Below are 19,408 nucleotides of genomic sequence, written 5' to 3'. Positions count from 1 at the left end.
AAGATAACCACGTGACCGGAACCCACCCTAGTGGCGGGTGGCGTAAGCTCGTAACTCAGATCTCGGCTCGCATCTCAAAGCAATAAACCGCCCCGAGCGACGGCTCGTATCTCGGAAAACTCGTAAGTTGGTGCACTCGTAAGTCAAGGTTTCACTGTGTATGTATATATATATATATATATATATACAGTCATCCCTCGCTATATCGCGGTTCACTTTTCGCGGATTCGGTACATCGCGGTTTTTTCCCTCGGCTAGTATATGTAAAATTATATCGCGGATTTTTCGCTATATCGCGGGATTTTGCGTATAAATGTATTTTTATATACTATTATTTAAATATTTTTGTGGGTAAAATAAGCATTTTCTAGCCTAAAAAATTAAAAAACGTAAAGAAATAAGAAAAATACAGTATTTAAAACATATTACAAGAAATAAAATACTGTACATAGTGTACAGTAGAAGGGTAGACAAAGAGTCGTGCGTTTGGAAAACGCCAGTACATTCATCATCGTCATCACCTTCATCGTCATCAGTACTGCACAGCTAATTCATCATCATCTTCATCACGCAAGTCTGTAGTATTGAAGAGCCGGGGCTCTTGCTTGATACGGACGAAATGACGGGCAAGACCACAAACTCGTCCGAGAAGATATTATTCTCAAAACCAACTCGGGAACACTGAAAAGCCATTTATCGGGCTGCATTATAAAGCACAACCAGAAACCGAAAGCCACGCCTCTCAAGCGTGGCGTGCTTCGGTGAATCGGTGGTCCCGTGATCAACAGGTGTAGCTGATTATACCCGCAAAGCGCGGCACGCTTTAGCGGTCACGTGACCAGCCACTCTCGCGCCGGAATCCCGCCGGTGACGTCACCGGCTGGAGCAAGGAGATTCTGATGCTGGTCTTGCTTGGGGAAACCATGGGTAGCTACAGTATCTTCAATGGTGAGTACCCATTAGAATTTTATATGTTGTTAAAATTACGTATGTTTAAGAGTGTAAAAAGTGTTTAAGAGTATAGGAAGTGTTTATAAGAGTATGGGAAAGGTTAATAAGAGTGTGGGGAGTTCATAATGCTTTAAAATATATATATATAAAAAAAAAAAATATGGTCGCTACTTCGCGGATTTTCGTTTATCGCGGGGGGTTCTGGAACGTAACCCCCGCGATAAACGAGGGTTCACTGTATATATATATATATATATATATATATATATATTATATATTATATATATATATATACATACATATATATATATATATATATATATATACATATACATATATATACATATATATATATATATACATATATATATATATATATATATACATATATATATATATATACATATATATATATATACATATATATATATATACATACATATATATATATATATATATGTATGTATATATATATACATACATATATATATATATGTATATATATATACAGTGATCCCTCGTTTATCGCGGGGGTTACGTTCCAGAACCCCCCGCGATAGACGAAAATCCGCGAAGTAGCGACCATATTTTTATTTTATTATTTATATATATTTTAAAGCTTTATGACCCTCCCCACACTCTTATTAACCTTTCCCACACTCTTATTAACCTTTCCCATACTCTTATAAACACTTCCTATACTCTTAAACACTTTTTACACTCTTAAACATACGTAATTTTAACAACATATAAAATTCTAATGGGTACTCACCATTGAAGATACTGTAGCGACCCATGGGTCCCCCAAGCGAGACCAGCATCAGAATCTCCTTGCTCCAGCCGGTGATGTCACCGGCGGGGATCCGCGGCGCAAGAGTGGCTGGTCACGTGACCACCAAAGCGTTCCGCCGCGTGCGGGTATAATCAGCTACACCTGTTGATCACGTGACCACCGAAGCACGCCACGCTTGAGAGGCGTGGCTTTCGGTTTCTGGTTGTGCTTTATAATGCAGCCCGATAAACGGGCTTTTCAGTGTTCCCGAGTTGGTTTTGAGAATAAATATCTTCTCGGACGAGTTTGTGTCTTGCCCGTCATTTCGTCCGTATCAAGCAAGAGCCCCGGCTCTTCAATACTGCAACTTGCGTGATGAAGATGATGATGAATTAGCTGTGCAGTACTGATGACGATGAAGGTGATGACGATGATGAATGTACTGCACAGCCAGAAAGAGCATTACAGTTACCCATTACGTGGGTAACTAAGCGCAAGTGGAAGCTGCCGCATCTGCGTTTTCCATACGCACCACTCTTCGTCTCTTTGTCTACCCTTCTACTGTACACTATGTACAGTATTTTATTTCTTGTAATATGTTTTAATTACTGTATTTTTCTTATTTTTTTACGTTTTTAAATTTTTTAGGCTAGAAAATGCTTATTTTACCACAAAAATATTTAAAATAATAGTGTATAAAAATACATTTATACCGCAAAATCCCGCGATATAGCGAAAAATCCGCGATATAATTTTACATATACTAGCGAGAAAAACCCGCGATGTACCGAAGCCGCGAAAAGTGAACCGCGATATAGCGAGGGACGACTGTATATGTATATATATATATAGTTACGGTTTTCCGCCGCCCTTCTTACCCTTACCAAGGGGGGATTAAGCCCTTTGTTCTTTCTGGGCCTGGCGTAACCGAGAGACTTGAAACGCCTCTTCCGGGCAAACGCAAGGTAGGGTTTCGGGACCAAGTCTCGCTCGTACCTAAATACCCACGCCGCCACGGAAGCGGGGAACCAAGCCTCACACGAGCCACGTGTAATTTGAGTACACCGAGTGGATTGCGTACCACGTGGTCCGTGCAGTCACCGTTAATATTGGACCCCGATTAGAGCGGTTTTACTCGTACCACGCTTAGTCAATGATGGAAATCACAAGAACAATCAAATGAAAGGAAGAACACAGGTTTAATTATTATTCCCATTATCTATCTATAATTCCAGTAATCTCTGTGTGTATGTTTGTATGTTTGTATGTTTGTATGTTTGTATGTTTGTATGTATGTATGTATGTTTGTCTGTGACCGCTGTTTCTCGACAACTACTGGTCCGATATACTTGAAACTTGCCAGGTATATTGCTGGGGACCCGAGGATGTGCCTTTTCAAGGTTTGAAATTAATCGGACAAGTAGTTACCGAGCTATGGCGATTTAGCCGTTCGCCGTTCGCTTTGGCGTTGCGAATGGACCAAACCATTTCATGTAAATAGAGGGGGGGGGGGTTCTGTGGTCGTGCGAATGGACCAAACCATTTCATGTAAATAGAGGGGGGGGGGATTGTCACCGTACTCGCAAGCCGTTCGCCGTTCGCTTTGGCGTTGCGAATGGACCAAACCATTTCATGTAAATAGAGGGGGGGGATATAATTTTAGATATATATATAGTACGGGCATATATATAGTACGGGCATGCCCTAGTTATGTACAATGATCGGTAGAAGCAGAGACACAGAGCAGAACTTAAACAGTCTTATTAAAATTCCCAGACACGGGCCCGTTCACACTCACACAGGGAATTTGCAGGCAGGATGATGTTCAGGCCAAACGCGCCGACTTGGTCGTCCAGGAACGGCCCCGTCCGAATCTCCTCGGTCACAGCACGTCCCGCGAGGATGGCAGGCAGGCGGTGGAAGGATCCTCGTAGCGCGTCTCTCGGACAAAAGGCAGATGATGAGGCAGGAAGGCGGGAAGGAATGTACGCGTCTCGGCGCAACTGGCGGTTCCACAGCGCGTTTTGCAACCAGCGCGCTATCACTCGCGTAACTCAATGTACTATAGCGGCTCGGTTTCAAGCTCAACCGAGCATCATTTTCATACGAGCGCGTATCTTGGTTCATGCGCGTCTTTCTCCGATCTCGTATTTCTCAAGCTCTACTGCTGACTGCGCTCCTTCAACTCCTCACTCGATGCCAACTGCTCGACTCGATGCTCAACTCCACTTACTGCTCCTGGTGGCTTTGCGCAACGGCTTATATCTGCCACACCCTGACTCTTCTCAAACCTTCCAACCACGCCCTGTGACGCAGTGCTGCAGCCACACCCTGTGAGCCCTGATTGGCGGCTCGCGCTCACCGTCAGCTTCTTTGCCGCCCTCATTCGGTCCCGACCCGACCTGCTAGGCCTGCCTCGTGTTAATTCGCGCCAAAAAGCCAAAGGCAGCACAAAGAGGCATAAGAGGCATAAGAGGCATGAGGCAATGGAGGCAATGGAGGCGGGATAAGGCAATGGAAGTATGAGAAGGACCGATTCTCATTACTCTACTCAACGCAAAACTAACACAGGAAAAGGACTATTCTCACACATACTATGAAATAACTGAACTATCGCGAGGCTACGTGTTGTTTGTGAGACTAACTAACTGACTGTGTAACGGGTATGGACTTTCACGGCTCACAGTCGGCGAACCGCAAATTAAAGTTCAAGCCACGGTGCACACACACACACGCCAGATATATCTAAAAGCGGTGAAAACGGCTGACGAAGCAAAGACCTTGCTTGACGCGCGAGTCAAAATGGCCGACGACCCGTTCTTGAGACGTAACGGCCCGACGATAATTCTCCTCGGAATCCACCGCCAAAAACCTGACACGCAGGTTGATCGGTCACAGCGATGACAACCCTGTCGCAGGAATCCCTTTCCCGGGAACCCAAAAGTTCACTCGTGATTCTTGCTCGCCAACGTTCACTCCAGACCGCAAGTAGCTCGGCTCCTTCTTGTCCGACTCACTCGCTCCGCCTTCTTTTCTCTCCTCTTCCTCTTCGTCGCCGTCCGGTTCCTGTTTCATTTAAACATTAACCTTTTTACCTTTTGACAATAATAATTGCTATTTCCCTCAGAACAACAATAATAATAATACATGGAACCAGAAATGTTTCAAGTGGATGAAAACCACAACAACGGAAGTGACGAATCCGTAACACTTCCTCACCTCATATCAAGAAAGAAAGTTTGAACATAGTCAAAACGTTATTTGTAGGCAAAACTCTCCCAACAAACAAAAGTAAACTCACACCCAAATCATCAATTCCCGTGAGCAACGATAATCAATATTTCCCAAAAAGAAAGCAACAAAACTTCAAACAACCTACAGAGATTTCCAAAGTTAGTTCACTGCTGTACAAAGCATCAGCAACGACATTGTCCCTGCCCTTTACATGCTCAATTTCCAAGTTGAACTCCTGCAAAGCCAAACTCCATCTCATCAACCTCTGATTTTTATTTTTCATTTTTTTGAATGAAGGTTAAGGGGTTGTGATCAAAAATCCAAAGTCAAGCAAATCTATCGCACTTTTTTCGGGACGCCGAGCTGAGAGCCAGGTTTCATGGTGGTTGGGTGGTGAGGCCTGGAAGTATTCACTACATGGATGCCTTTAGGAACGTGGAGTTCACGGTTAATCCGTGTAGGAATCTTGGCTCGGCTGCTCCGCAGCATTCAGTGCTTCAAACTCTTCCTAACTTTCATAATAATCACGGTTGGAGCGCTTGTCGCTGTAGTCACGTGAATAGCGGTCTCCTTCTCGGCCACTACCCTGATAATCATCCCTTCGGGAGCTGCCGTAACTCTGGGAGTCTCCATAGTAATCTCGACTGCGGCCACCACCAAAACTACTACTCCCACCCCGGGAGCCATAGCCACCCCGGAAACTACCTCCACGTTTTCCTCCTCTGTAGCCCCCTCGACGCCCATGGCCTGCCTTCTCTACTGTTATGGTCCGACCATCCAAAACCTTGCCATTCAAATCCTTTTCTGCAGCTTTGGCGTCCTTTGTGTTTTCAAACGTGACAAATCCAAACCCTCTTGACTTTTGTGTCTCCCTGTCTTTTATCAGCAGCACTTCCAAGAGCGGTCCATATTTGCCGAAGACAGAGTCCAGAACATCTTCCCTTGTGTTGAAGTTCAGTCCACCTACAAAGAGCTTGCCAATATTGCCTCCATCCCTGACGTGTGTGCTGACACTTAGTTTCAGGGTACTTGACAAGAAGCGTCTGTGCAAAGCGTGATGTCAGTACCTTCCTCTTCTCTTCAGAGCGCTTCCTACCCATAGCACGAGTCGCGGTACAGGATGGAAAGATACCCGGAATCTCCTGCTCCAACTGTGCGGTGTTATTTTCCATACTAGGCTTTTCAAACATCGGGTTACCAGAAACTTGAGCACCGGCCAAATCATTCCCGATAACAAAAGATATTCCCTCTACAGGAAGAGTGGCTTGTAAACCTACCGTGACCGGTCCTGACACCAAATCAGACTTCAAATGGATGACATGAAGTGGAGCTTTAACATAGCCACCAACTCCCTGTAAAAGAACACTAACACCAGTTGCCGTCTTCTCTGACAATGGCAAAATGCCTTCAAGCATCAAAGATTGATGTGCTCCCGTGTCCCTCAATACCCTAACAGGTCTCTGGTTAGTCAAGTCTCCATCCAGTGACACAAACCCCTCTGAAATAAAAGGTTGGTAACCCTCTTGAACAAGGTCGTTCTGTGATGCCGTAACTTTGGCATGGGAACCTTCACAAGGCACTGTCCTCCAAGGACGATTTCTCACATTTGCCAATGCATTCGGAGTTGGACTCGTCTGACTCCGCTCCTGATTTTTCCTTTCCAGGGCATAACATTGGGACATCAAGTGTCCAGGTTTCTTGCAAAAAACGCAAGTCGGCCCGGAGGAAAAACTCGTGGTCTGCCTCGAGCCACCCGGAAGATACGTCTGTCTTGGAACCGTAGTCTTCTGATCCCTAAAATTTGCGGCATCAGATTTGTCCTCATAGTCATATCTGGGCTGCCCCCATGAATATTCGTTCTCCGCACCGGATGTACCATAACTCCCCTGGTGAACTCTAGGCGGGAAGTTAGGTTTGTGGAACCCCATCCTGTGTGTCAAGGCATAGTCATCTGCCACGGTTGCTGCCTCATACAACTCTGGTACCTTCTTTTCCTCCAGATGTACTTTGATGTCCTCGTGGACACACTGTTTGAATTCCTCCACCAAGATCAATTGTCGTAACAGTTTGAAGTCTTTCCCAACCCCTTTAGAATCACATCACCGATCAAACATGTTTTCCTTCATTCCGGCAAACTCCACATGGGTCTCACTCTCCCTCTTCCTGGCATTCCGGAATTTTTGCCGGGAAGCTTCAGGGACCAATTAATGGGCTTTGAGAATGGCTTTCTTCACTTCCTCATAATCTGTACATTTGTCAATCGGTAAAGCCGAAAATATATCTTGAGCTTTACCCACCAGAACACTTTGCACTAACATAGTCCAGGACCCCACAGGCCATTTTAGCATTTGAGACACTTTCTCAAAGTGTAAAAAAAACTTGGCTACCTCCTTTTCATTGAAGGGTGGAACCAGCCTCACATCCCTACCAACATCCCAGGTGTTCTGACTAGTTGTCGAACCAGCCGGCATGGATGCTACTTCTCCCCGTTCTCCCATTAATTCCAGCTCCTTGAGTTTAACTTCCTTCTGATACTCCATGTCACGTTCCTTTAACTCCCTTTCGGCTTTCCTTTCCTCTGCTCTTTCCTTTGCTCTTCTTTCTTCTTCAGCTCTCCTTTCCTCTGCTCCTCTCTCCTCGAGTTCTCTTGCAGCTCTCCTTTCCTATGCTTTTAACTTTTCCTGGCTCTGCAGTTGCATCTCCATTTTCCGGAGCTCCACATTTTCTTTTTCCTCGGGTAGCCAATCCAAGACGACCTCTGTCCATGTTCCTTGTCCCACCAGAGATTCTACCACCAATGTCTGCATCTCTGCTTTCTTCATATTAACTCGGACCTCCAAGTTAAAATATCTGGCCGATATCAAGAGTTCCGATTTTTTTAACGCTTGCAACTGTGCCTCATTAGGGGACGCCGCAAACTGTTCTGCGTCAAACACCATGGTGACTATCAGTTAACACCTGTTATCCTTCACACAAAAAAATTTCCAATTTTTTTTGAAAAATTTGGGGATGTTAGAAAAAAAATTCCAAATTTGGGAATTTTGGGAATGTTAGGGAATTCTATCCCGGACGAATGTTATCAGGGAATTTAATCCCAATTTCGAGCCCCCGAGCCAATTGGACGAGCCCCCAATTTCTGTTACATGCTCCTCCCCGACCCCCTGGTCACGGTGTACCTCCGAGCCCCGAGAGGAGTCGAAAATAACACAGAAAAATGTGTTATTCTTTCTGTCAAAGATCAATGGAGAAGCCACCCCAATTGTTACTCACAAACAAATATTGTATTAAGATCACACAAGAATAACAGTACAACAATAATAGTATTCAATAGTACAATCAATATGTCCTATGATGGTACCATCAGTTTTGTAATATAGAACTCACTGTGCTCCAAGTGAGTGAAACAAGAACATCCCCAATGTCTCTTATTCCCCGGCTTCAAGCCAGAGTCGATCCGCTCCAGCGATCGACAGAACGATGTCCGATCGAGACCAGAATCCCGTTCGGATGGCAAGTACAGCCACACAGCCACAGCTGCACAAAGGCGCCCTCCAGGCGACTGGGAAATCACACCCTCGGGTATGGACTTTCACGGCTCACAGTCGGCGAACCGCAAATTAATCTTCAAGCCACGGTGCACACACACACGCCAGATACGGCTGAAGAAGCAAAGGCCTTGCTTGACGCGCGATGCGCGTGAGTCAAAATGGCCGACGACCCGTTCTTGAGACGTAACAGCCCGACGATAATTCTCCTCGGAAGTCGGAATCCACCGCCAAAAACCTGACACGCAGGTTGATCGGTCACAGCAATGACAACTCTGTTGTCAGAAACAACAGGAAAAGAATCCCTTTCCCGGGAAACCAAAAGTTCACTCGCGACTCTTGCTCGCCAATGTTCGCTCCAGACCACAAGTAGCTCGGCTCCTTCTTGTCCGACTCACTCGCTCCGCCTTCTTTTCTCTCCTCTTCCTCTTCGTCGCCGTCCGGTTCCTATTTCATTTAAACATTAACCTTTTTACCTTTTGACAATAATAATTGCTATTTCTCTCAAACAACAATAATAATAATAATTCCAGTAATCTCTGTGTGTGTGTGTGTTTGTCTGTGTGTATGTCTGTGTGTCTGTGACCGCTGTTTCTCGACAACCACGGGTCCGATATACTTTAAACTTGCCAGGTATATTGCTGGGGACCTGAGGATGTGCCTTTTCAAGGTTTCATATTAATCGGAGAAGTAGTTACCGAGCTATGTCCAAAAAACGATTCAACCAATCAGAGAGCAGCGAGCTATCACGTGTGCCGAACGTGCCGAACAGACTCTGCCTCGGACGGCACATTTGAGAGCGTATTCATTTATTTCACGTTGGCAAACTATGTTGGCGCTATGTTGCCGTTAAACTATGTTTTAAAACTAATTAAAACTAATTTGCGATTCATCGTAACTGCGATATGCGACCTTCCGGACAGTCAAATGAGGACGTCACTTCCGGACTTACGGATAGTCATAGTGACGACGTACTGATGCTGAACGTGGCGAGCAGACGCTGTAAGGTACGATCGATTGTAGTACACGTTTATAATAACTCTGCCGATACAGGCCCGATTAACTGCAGCGCCATCCGAGCTGCGGCGTCGGGACGATACATTCATTGTACGGTCACATCACGCACTTACGGGCACGCCCATGGGCCCATGGGCACGCCCATGCATGCATGGGCGAAGACATTTTTTTTTTTTTTTTTGGCAAGGAACGGGCACCCACGTACGGGTACGTCCTAGTAATAATAATACATGGAACCAGAAATGTTTCAAGTGGATGAAAACCACAACAACGGAAGTGACGAATCCGTAACACTACATGGTGGATAAAACAAGGAGGGGCGTCTACATGCTTGCCTATCGCCTCATTCATGGGCAGCCGCGGCACATTCAACGCATGGCGTAGCCGCCATTGTTTTCCAAGCCTCCCGCCCTGGGTGGCTCCGGACACCACAACTGCCGACCTCACCAACAGGACCCATTTTGGGGACAGCTAAGTGCTGGAGTGGGAGCTTTTATTTTATTACTGTTCTCCGTGTGTGTGGTTTGTGTCTGCGTTGAGGTACCTCACAGTAGAAATTGGTTACCTCAGCATTTATTTTCGTTATTTTCATCTGCGCCTTATTTTCTTATAAATCATTATTGTTGCATTTTTGTTGTCGCGTTTTGGGTGGGTTTTGGAATAAACCCATGTATTTAGTGTAGCTAAATGCTTCGTGTCTCTTCCATCTCGCGCACATCAACTGCCATAATCAGGAGGTCACCCTGGGAGTTAAGGATGGTGTTCACTAGCTACGGGCACGACAATATACATATATACAGTACACACACACACACACACACACACACACACACACACACACACACACACACACACACACACACACACACACACACACACACACACACACACACACTTTAATCCAAAGTCACGCCATAAAACAGTAAGCTCCATATAAAATGGTTAAGTGAGGATAATGCTCGTATGGATAAATTCAGTGAAGTTAGCCGTGTGCGAGCTACAAGCGTTGCGTAGTGCTCTTGCTAAATAAAAAAATGGATTGGAAAAATTAACTAAAATCCCTACATGCCTACTTGGCTCATTTTTTTCCATTCAAACAATCTATCCCAATTTTTAATCTTAAAATGAATTTATTAAAGACAAAATAGACCGGTAAAGAAAGCCACTGTTAGAAATCGTGCTGGTTATGTCAGTATTCATAACTGGAATAATGTTTATACGCATTTGCTGGAGGATTTCCCACCGCACCTCCCACCCACCCCCACTCCCACTCCCACATAGTGCGCCCTCGGGTGAGGCCCTAAATTTAATAAATGGCAAACTGCATGATTTCTTGACTTTATAAAAGTCAAGGTGAGGGGTGAGGATGATTTGACTTAACAATAAATGAATGAATAAAATGAGGTGCACGAGTTGGAGGCGGGGGGGGGGGGGGGTGGAGAGGCCCCACAAGCCTCGATGGTGCATTAGTGTCTGCACATAGGTTGTAAAGGGTGCAGGGAAAACAAAGGTGATCAAATCAAAGTTGAGAAAAGCTACATGGATATTCCATTCACAAAGTAAGTTAACTCCCTGGCAAAAGAAACTTGGTTAATTGCATGGGCAGAGAACTTGTAAAATGGTATTTCCCCACTTACACACTTGGCCAATCCCGTTAGGTATTGCAGCTACTGCTATTCCAGTGGGACACTGGGTGTGCCACACCTGTGCACACAGTCTGGAATGCTCCATTTTCTTCCCTTTAACATATCTCTGGGGCTGACAGCATAATGCTCTGCAGAAGTGTCTTTGATGCTTAGATCAAATTTGGGATGACCCAATGGTGCTGCTACAGTGGCCATGGGGGAAAGGGAAGGAAGAGGAATTAAGGCAAATAAATAAATTAACAAAATACCAACAAAAAAAAAAAACCCCCAAAAGCATTTCCTTGTTTCTGGCCTTTTGGAAGAAGCTTTTCATGATGCGCAGAGTATTTATTGTAATGTCTTCATGCAATGTGCTACTGGAACATGTTATCAGTTACCCAAAGAAATCAGGTTGACAGTTCACAACGGCCGAGGATTCTGACCGTGTCCCAAGCGATGAGCCAGTTTGCACGGAATGCAATCGGCTCCGGTTCCAGGGGAAACCCATCTGCCTGTCAACGTGCGGCCCGTCAGGCTGGCCCGGGGATCCCGATCATTCTAAATTTGTACACTGCAAGGGCTGTCCATAATCCTCAAAAGCCAGCGCGCACGTGGAAGCCATTTCGCACAAGGTTCATACGCCCGGCGCTTGGGCCCACACTAGCCGGGCAGGCTTTGGGCATCTGGTTCCCTGCGTGCGCCAACGTGACCCACCAGATGTGACCCCGTTTTATGGCACGGCAGGAGGCACGCCGATTTGGAGGCGTTATGTCCGACCTGGCGCAGCACGCTTCTGTAAACCGCGATCTCTCATGCCGATTAGCTCAGAAAATGTGCTCTTGGTGCCCCTGTGGAAGTTTTCCTCAGTGTAGATTAAAACCACAGGAACTGTCAAAACAAAGTCGGGATTCGGAAACCCGAATTGGAACGGTGCAAACTGGCTGTAATAAACCATGACCAACTGTCATTTCTCAAGTTCTTCATTCGATGAAATGCAAACCCAACTTGAATCATTTTACCAAGCCAGTCCTTCATGAATCACTCTTCGGTAAATTTTCTCTCCTCCATGTAGTGAAAATGTAAAACCTAAAATGCATGTTCAAACCTGGGGCAGAATTACTCCCAACTGTCCACCTCCACCCCACCCCACAATGCTGTTGCGTTACAGTCGAATGCCAGGGAAGCCACACACGATTGGCTTGACGGTCTCACTATCCCCATCATTTCCACCCCCCCCACCCCCCCTCTGACCTCCATGGCAGAAAGTCTGCACACATATGTCTGCCTACAGCTACACGCATTATAAGTCCAACCCACCTCACCTGCACAATACAGCAAACCTAACAACCGAATGAGAAGGGAGGATGAGCTTAGAGGGCGACAAAGTGAACAGTGGTGGTGGTGGCGAGAGGAGGGCGATTGCAATGGGTGATGAGTGTCTGCGTCAAAGTTGTACAATGCCACGGTTGTCCTCGCCTCCAATGAAAACAAGCAGCCAAGTTTTATGACACGAGATCCGCACGCGCACCTGACGAATAGAGCAAGCGAAACGGAACTCCGCAGCCCACAAAGCTGCAACGCAGCAGAAAGCGCATGAGAGAAGGCCGCATCACACAAGGGGGCCGCTAAAGAATGGGGGTGGTGAGCGAAATAAAGGAGGCAGTTAGACTCGCAGAAAAACAGCCGCCTTGTTCAATTCCTCGCCAGAGTGAGCTGGCCGGTCACCATTCAGCATACGCTCATCTCTCTCCACAACCCACAGCCGAAATCCCCTCCTGTTTTCCATTTAAAATTCCAACTCATTCAGGGAAAGGAAACTTTTGGCTATTCCTGGGTAAGAATATGGACAGGTGACAAAGCCAGACTGGTCCAAATGCTCTCACGAAGAACAGTGCTCTCGATGTTTGCTTGGCGGTCAGGTACAGCAACGGTGGAAACTTTTCACACACGTTTCTTGCAAGTAGCGTCAAAAAGCTTGTGGACCAATTTCATCATGCACAACGTGGAAATAACTATTGCCAAGTGAGAATAGTCTCCTCAAAAGTAATCCTCTGCAGCCAACACTACTAATCCACTTCCTGGACGTCTTACTGAACAGCTGTCATACTTACAAATAATCCAATCAGCCAAATGACTTGCTCTTACATCACTTTCCATTTTTGACAATAGGAAAAAAAAAATTGCATCGATCTGGTGAGAAAGGTGGATGGACAACATACACAGAAAATGGTGCGTGGACATCACTTTGTGCTTCAGAAGTCATGCTGTAGATGTCATTGTATGTACTATACTGTATTTATATTTGGTCTTGTGATGCTGCAAGTGCAAGACTGTCTCTTTTGACGATTTATTAATAAATGGTGCAATAGTCCTTTGTAATCCAGATAATCAACGTAGTTTTAAAGTCATCGTTCATATCATGAGCATGAGCACGTACACGTGCACAATCAAGCCATCTGCGATGTCTGTTGGCACTCACTTGCGGCCCTCAACTTTTGAAAAAGATGATCATGATGGCATTGCATCAGCAATTTATTGCACTTTCTCAAAATAATTTCTGCAAACAGCAAACCATCATCAGGTATGCATTCGCTAGAGGAGCAGATCATCCGAGCAGCCAAACAAAACATTTAAAAATAGACATTCAAATTGTCCATGAGGCAGCTGCACATTGCCACATGTTTCTACAATCGCATTTCTAAGAGAAACACAAAAAATGATACCAATCATTGGTAACTCAGTGGTCATGATGAAACCTGACACACTGTGAAAATCACTTCAACGCAGTGTTTTCAGCAGAAGTTTCTCAACGGAGAGACAAATGAGTAGCATGAAACTGTCTGGTATATCACGTGATAATACTACAACCCTGTAGAGAGCATACCTCAGCCAGGCTGAACAGTTTATGTTTTGTATCCCACTGATAGGTCATATCTGGATCCGGACATGAACTAAAATATAATCGGCTTGTCCTTGTCACGTACCCAACTCATCCACCAAGTTGTCATGTCATCCTCAACCTTTTGAAAAATCATGCCATGTATCGTTTTTGGCCCTACCACTAAATAGTGAAGAATCACTTATTACAAACCTTGGGTTGTTTCTCCATGCTGTATCCTTTTTAAATCATGAGCGTCAAGCAATGAATGAAGCAGCATGTACCATTTTTAGTCTTTGGTATGATTCGGTCAGGGTTCGAACTGCCGTTCGAATACGCACGAACCATTATGCCACCTGGGGGGAGGTTTCCTCATGGCTGTGATATCCTACATATCAAGTCTGCCGCTGTGCATAATAGGCCATCAAAATATATGCATGCTTGTTGTTGGAAATTATGCCATTCTTAGGTATGTAATATGTAGATGGCCTTTAATCCAGAAGCAAAGGAAAAAAAAACAAAAAAAAAAAAAACAAGATGTGTAAACAACTTTGCAAATTCCAAAACAATGTTCGAGCAATAAAGTGCAAATCAAAGCATTTTATCACTTGAGATTCCACACACTTCCTGTGCACCAGACATCATCAGAGTTGTCCTTCAGCACTGGAATGTCATTTGTTTTACAAAAACTGCTGAAGTGATTGTCATGCTTCCATTTTTAAATCTTGCAGTTATGTCCAATCTTTCCAAACACTGCTGCGGTGAAGGACCACAAAAACACAACCCTACAAGTCAGTGCTTGAGGAAATGGTAATTCCCTCAGTGCAGTCCTCTCCACTCAGCATGAGCATTTGAGGAATTGGCAATTCTTGCCTGCTTAGCATCTGCTCGATTTGGTCAGTCCTGCAACGTCTGCGCTGAACAGGACAATGGATGGAGGGGGTAATGCGGTGAGGGGGAGGGAACTACAAATGTACAGCAAAATGCAAAACTTGTGGTGAGCACAAGTGATGGCTGACTGCAACCCTGCTTAAAGGATTTCAAAACTAGACCGAGTGACTGTGCTGGCTTTATGGATCCATTAAATTATATCAGTATCGGAAACTCCTGGCAAACGATGTTCCATTTCTCATTTATAGGTGTTCCAATAATTTAAACACATGTTCATGGATTGCATTTGAGAATTGGGTGAGGTTTCGTTGTCTCACATTTCCACCCACCACCGTTGGATAGGATGTTGTTGTAGAGTGTAGAGGAGGCACACTTGCATTTGACCTGCCCAGTCTGGGTTCAATTCATGATCCAAATACAAACTGTCAGATTGGTGCTTCAGAGACAAACATTGCATCGTTGAGCATGTTGTTCCTCTGAATTACACAAAGCTCGGGGACTCATCTGTTAGTATCAGCAGGTGGATGTTTAAAGATTCCGCGTTGCCTTTCTCAAAGAGATCTGAGTGACTTTAGCAAAGAGACGAGTTATTGACGGTACCCTGGCCAAGTTCCAAATCCCTACCCAGCAGAACTCCATCAGTGCCTTAGCGATGATGCAACCAGTGGGGAACATTCTTACTCGAATGCTGGCTCAATGCGCATTCGCTAAAGACGACAACCCCTTCATCAAGAACCACCACCCAACACCAAAATCTTTCATGATACTCACCGGGTAGAGTCATTAGAGAAGGCAAAGGAGACCACTCCAGCCTTATGACCTTTGAGCTCGAAGGCTCGTGTAACTTCCCGAAACTCCCCAGTCTTCCCGAAGCGCACCTCCCAGATCTTCACATCTGGCGTAAATCCACAAGAACCAACGAACCTGCCAAAGGGTGGTATAACATGGCAGGGTCATTTGAACAAGGAAACTGAAGTACAGGAAGAAACTTTATGAGCCACTTGGTGGTTGAGTGGGTAAACACTTTCCGGTCTAGTTTAACGGTGTAGGTTCGATCTCCACAAAGTCTTTCATAACAGTGTGGAGATAAAATATTATATGGTTTTGAGTACAATTAATTTTTGGGCATATACCACTGATAAATATTTTTTAAATCCTGCCTGATGTTTGACCATTCCTCATGTTGTTTCAAAACGGATTATACAGAACATTAAACAGTAACTAAAAGAGCAAACAACAGGCTGTTTGGCCTAAAATGTAAGAAGCTTCCTCTACTTGAGTGGCTGCATCCACATACCATTCACTTTACCAAAAGGTGTTAAGTAAGTAAATGCAACCAATACCAACACAATTCAGATATACCATTATAGTTAAGAATTGAATGTCTGTGGGGTGTCAGCCCTTAATGCTATTGTACCAATCCAAAGGCCTAAAGGGTTTTTGCAGGATGTTCACGTCGACTGCAGCAATACAAAGGCCAAAGGGTTGTTTGTAGGATGTACACATCCATTGCACCAATCCAACGGCCTAAGGAGTGAAAGACACTTGCATGTTGCAGACAAGACAGCAACTTTACTATGCTCTACAAAGGATGGCAGACGACATAAGGCAGCTCCAGCTCCATCTGCTGCCACGAAATAGAGTGGATTGGGGGGGGGGGGGGGGGGGGGGAAGGTGCATTGGTAATTCATCCAATCATCCTCACTCCCAAGCTATTCTGCCAGTCCCCAATAGGAGAAAAAAGAAAAAAAAAGAAGAAAATCACAAACGTGACATTGGACTTCATTCGTGGTGAGCAATGAGTTATCCCCTGTTGGAAAAATTGGTGGAGGAGCTTTCTTTTGTTTGGACAGGTACAACTTCAATTTTACAAAAAGAAGTAGAAAACCATGTGGACATAAACAATAAGGATGGTAAAGGAAGCTGGGCAGATTGCAAGGTTTAGATTACTGTTAACATAGGCAGGATAAGTTACTATCCTTACTGTAATAAAAATTTTTAAAAACTGCCTTACTGTAATGTCACCCTAAATTTTATAAAATGGAGTGATGGTTCAAGGGTGACACGTCAATGCAATCAAGAGACTGCTGGCTGTGCAGCAGTACAATAATCATCTGTTTTCTGCCATTTGTTATTTTCTGGAACCACCAGGCACAGAAGGGAGAATATATATATATATATTCAATTAAACATTGTTAATTAATATAAATTTTTTAATATTTACATCAATATATGAAAAAGAATTATTTTTTTTTGTATACAAGATCGAGGCTCGTGAAAGAGCGAACATTAATCACACAGAAAGACAAACAGACACACAAAACAAATAACATCGGGAGCGGTAGACAAGATGGGGAGAGAGGGGGAAGGACACAAACACAACATTTGAGAGCAGGGACCGAGAGACATGGAGACATCGAGAGAACTGTGGGAGGGAGAGGGCTTTGGGGGGAAGGCATGGGAAGGGGGGGGGAACTATTAGTTATTCAAAAGAAATAAACAAGAAGACATCATGCAGAGCACAATAGTTACAAAATCCACCCCACCCTCAAAAAAAGGTTGCCATGGATACATCAAATTGTCCATTCCATTAAGATGAAAATTGGTGATCTTAATCAAAGCTCGGGTCAATCGGATTAAAATTGACAATTTTTCAGATGAAAACTGATACAATAAATTTGACCGTGAGTTGACCTTTGACCTCAAAAGTAGTTGGTTTCCCAATTCAGTGATGCACTATGTAATAATTGCTGTTTAATTTTCAAGTTAATAGGGTTGGCGGCAAAAAGGGTTGGCGGCAGGAAGGGCATCCGGCCATAAAACATTGCTTCAAAAAGGGGACCAAAAAAACAACAACAACCATGGTTCCCGAAAAAGGCCAACCCCCGCTTTGCGGGGAAAAATGGCCTCTAAAGGTGGTTTATCAATGATCTCTCTGACTCTCTGGAAAATCCTCTATCTCTTTGCTGACGACTCCACTCTCTGCCGCTAAATCCCTCATCCCTCAGATCGGCAGTCCGCAGCCTCTTCACTCTCTGCAGACCTGGTCAAAATCACAGACTGGTCAAACAAGTGGAACATGTCTTTCAATCCTGACAAATCTCACACTCTTACTATGTCTCTTCGAAAAGACCGTCTGGACAACCCTCCCATCTACTTTCTCAACAATCCTCTGCAAGAAGTTCTGTCACTAAATCTCTTGGGTCTCACAATCTGCCATGATCTTTCCTGGGAAAAACACATTTCCAAGCTGGCCTCCAAAGCCAATCGCCGACTGGGCATTCTCCGTCATGCGAAGTCCTTCCTTGGCACACCTGAGCTCCTCACCACATACAAGGCTTTCATCTGCAGCTCAATGGAATACTGCTCTCCCCTCTGTGCTGGTGCTCCTGCCTCACACCTCGCTCAGCTTCACGCTGTTGAAACTAAAGCTTTCAGAATCATTGGAATCTCCCGCGATGAAGCCGATTGTGAGAGCCTTTACCTCACTCACCGTGGTCTTTCTGTCTTCTACCGACTCCTCTCTGGCCTAGCCCCCCCAGCCCTGTCAGTGCTGTCCCCCAAGTACTCCTACAGTTCGCACAAGATCTGCCTGCAACCCTCTTCTGGTGAAACTGCCAACATCAAGACTCTCTGCTCACCTTCACTCTTTCATTCCTCTTTTCTCCCACCTCTGGAACAAACTCCCTCACTCTCTTCAATCCCACTCCACCCTCCAGGTCTTTAAAACACCTGTTCACCACCATCTCTCATCTTCCCCCATCCAAAACCTTGATCTTTTCTACCCGTTAATTCACCCCAGATCCACTTTTCTGAAATACCGACTTCTTTCCTGGAAGTCCTAGCAGTGTCCATGTGTTTTTTTTTCCTCTCCCACCCCCATAGACCCTTCCCACGCCTCCTCCCACCAAGCCCTCTACCTCCCACAGATCTCCCGATGTCCCTGCTCTCAAATGTTGTACTTGTGTGCTTCCCCTTCTCTCCCCATCTTGTCTCCCGCTCCCTTTATTTCGTCTTGTGTGTCCGTTTTTTTTTTTTTTTTTTTTTTGTCATTAATGTTAGCGCTTACACGAGCCTCGGTCTTGAAAAAAAAACTTAGTGATTTCATCTATCTATAATTCCAGTAATCTCTGTGTGTTTGTATGTGTGTATGTGTGTATGTTTGTCTGTGACCGCTGTTTCTCGACAACTACCGGTCCGATATACTTGCAACTTGCCAGGTATATTGCTGGGGACCCGAGGATGTGCCTTTTCAAGGTTTGAAATTAATCGGACAAGTAGTTACCGAGCTATGGCGATTTCTTTACCAAACACCGCAAGCCGTTCGCTTTGGACCAAACCATTGCATGTAAATAGAGGGGGGGGTTCTGTGGTCGTTGCGAATGGACCAAACCATTCATGTAAATAGAGGGGGGGGGGGTTCTGTGGTCGTTACTGCCACGTGGTTTCAAAGTTTTTTTTTGTTGTTGTTGTTTGCACGCATGTTTTTTTGCAC

The 19,408-nt window shown here is 44.8% G+C and overlaps 1 protein-coding gene across 2 annotated transcripts in view; it reads right to left on the bottom strand.

The window, feature by feature from the left end:
• TBL2 (transducin beta like 2) overlaps positions 1-19,408 on the bottom strand; it is a 121,026-nt gene that overhangs the window by 71,419 nt on the left and 30,199 nt on the right. For both annotated transcript variants that reach the window (XM_068120788.2, XM_068120787.2), the window contains exon 6: positions 15,685-15,837. In XM_068120788.2, coding sequence (XP_067976889.1) covers positions 15,685-15,837 — 153 coding nt within the window. The remainder of the gene's footprint in view (positions 1-15,684; positions 15,838-19,408) is intronic.

Source organism: Myxine glutinosa, chromosome 6, assembly GCF_964187855.1.
Source record: "Myxine glutinosa chromosome 6, kmMyxGlut1.1, whole genome shotgun sequence".
NCBI lineage: Eukaryota > Metazoa > Chordata > Myxini > Myxiniformes > Myxinidae > Myxine > Myxine glutinosa.
This window is presented reverse-complemented; position numbering and strand designations above follow the sequence as displayed.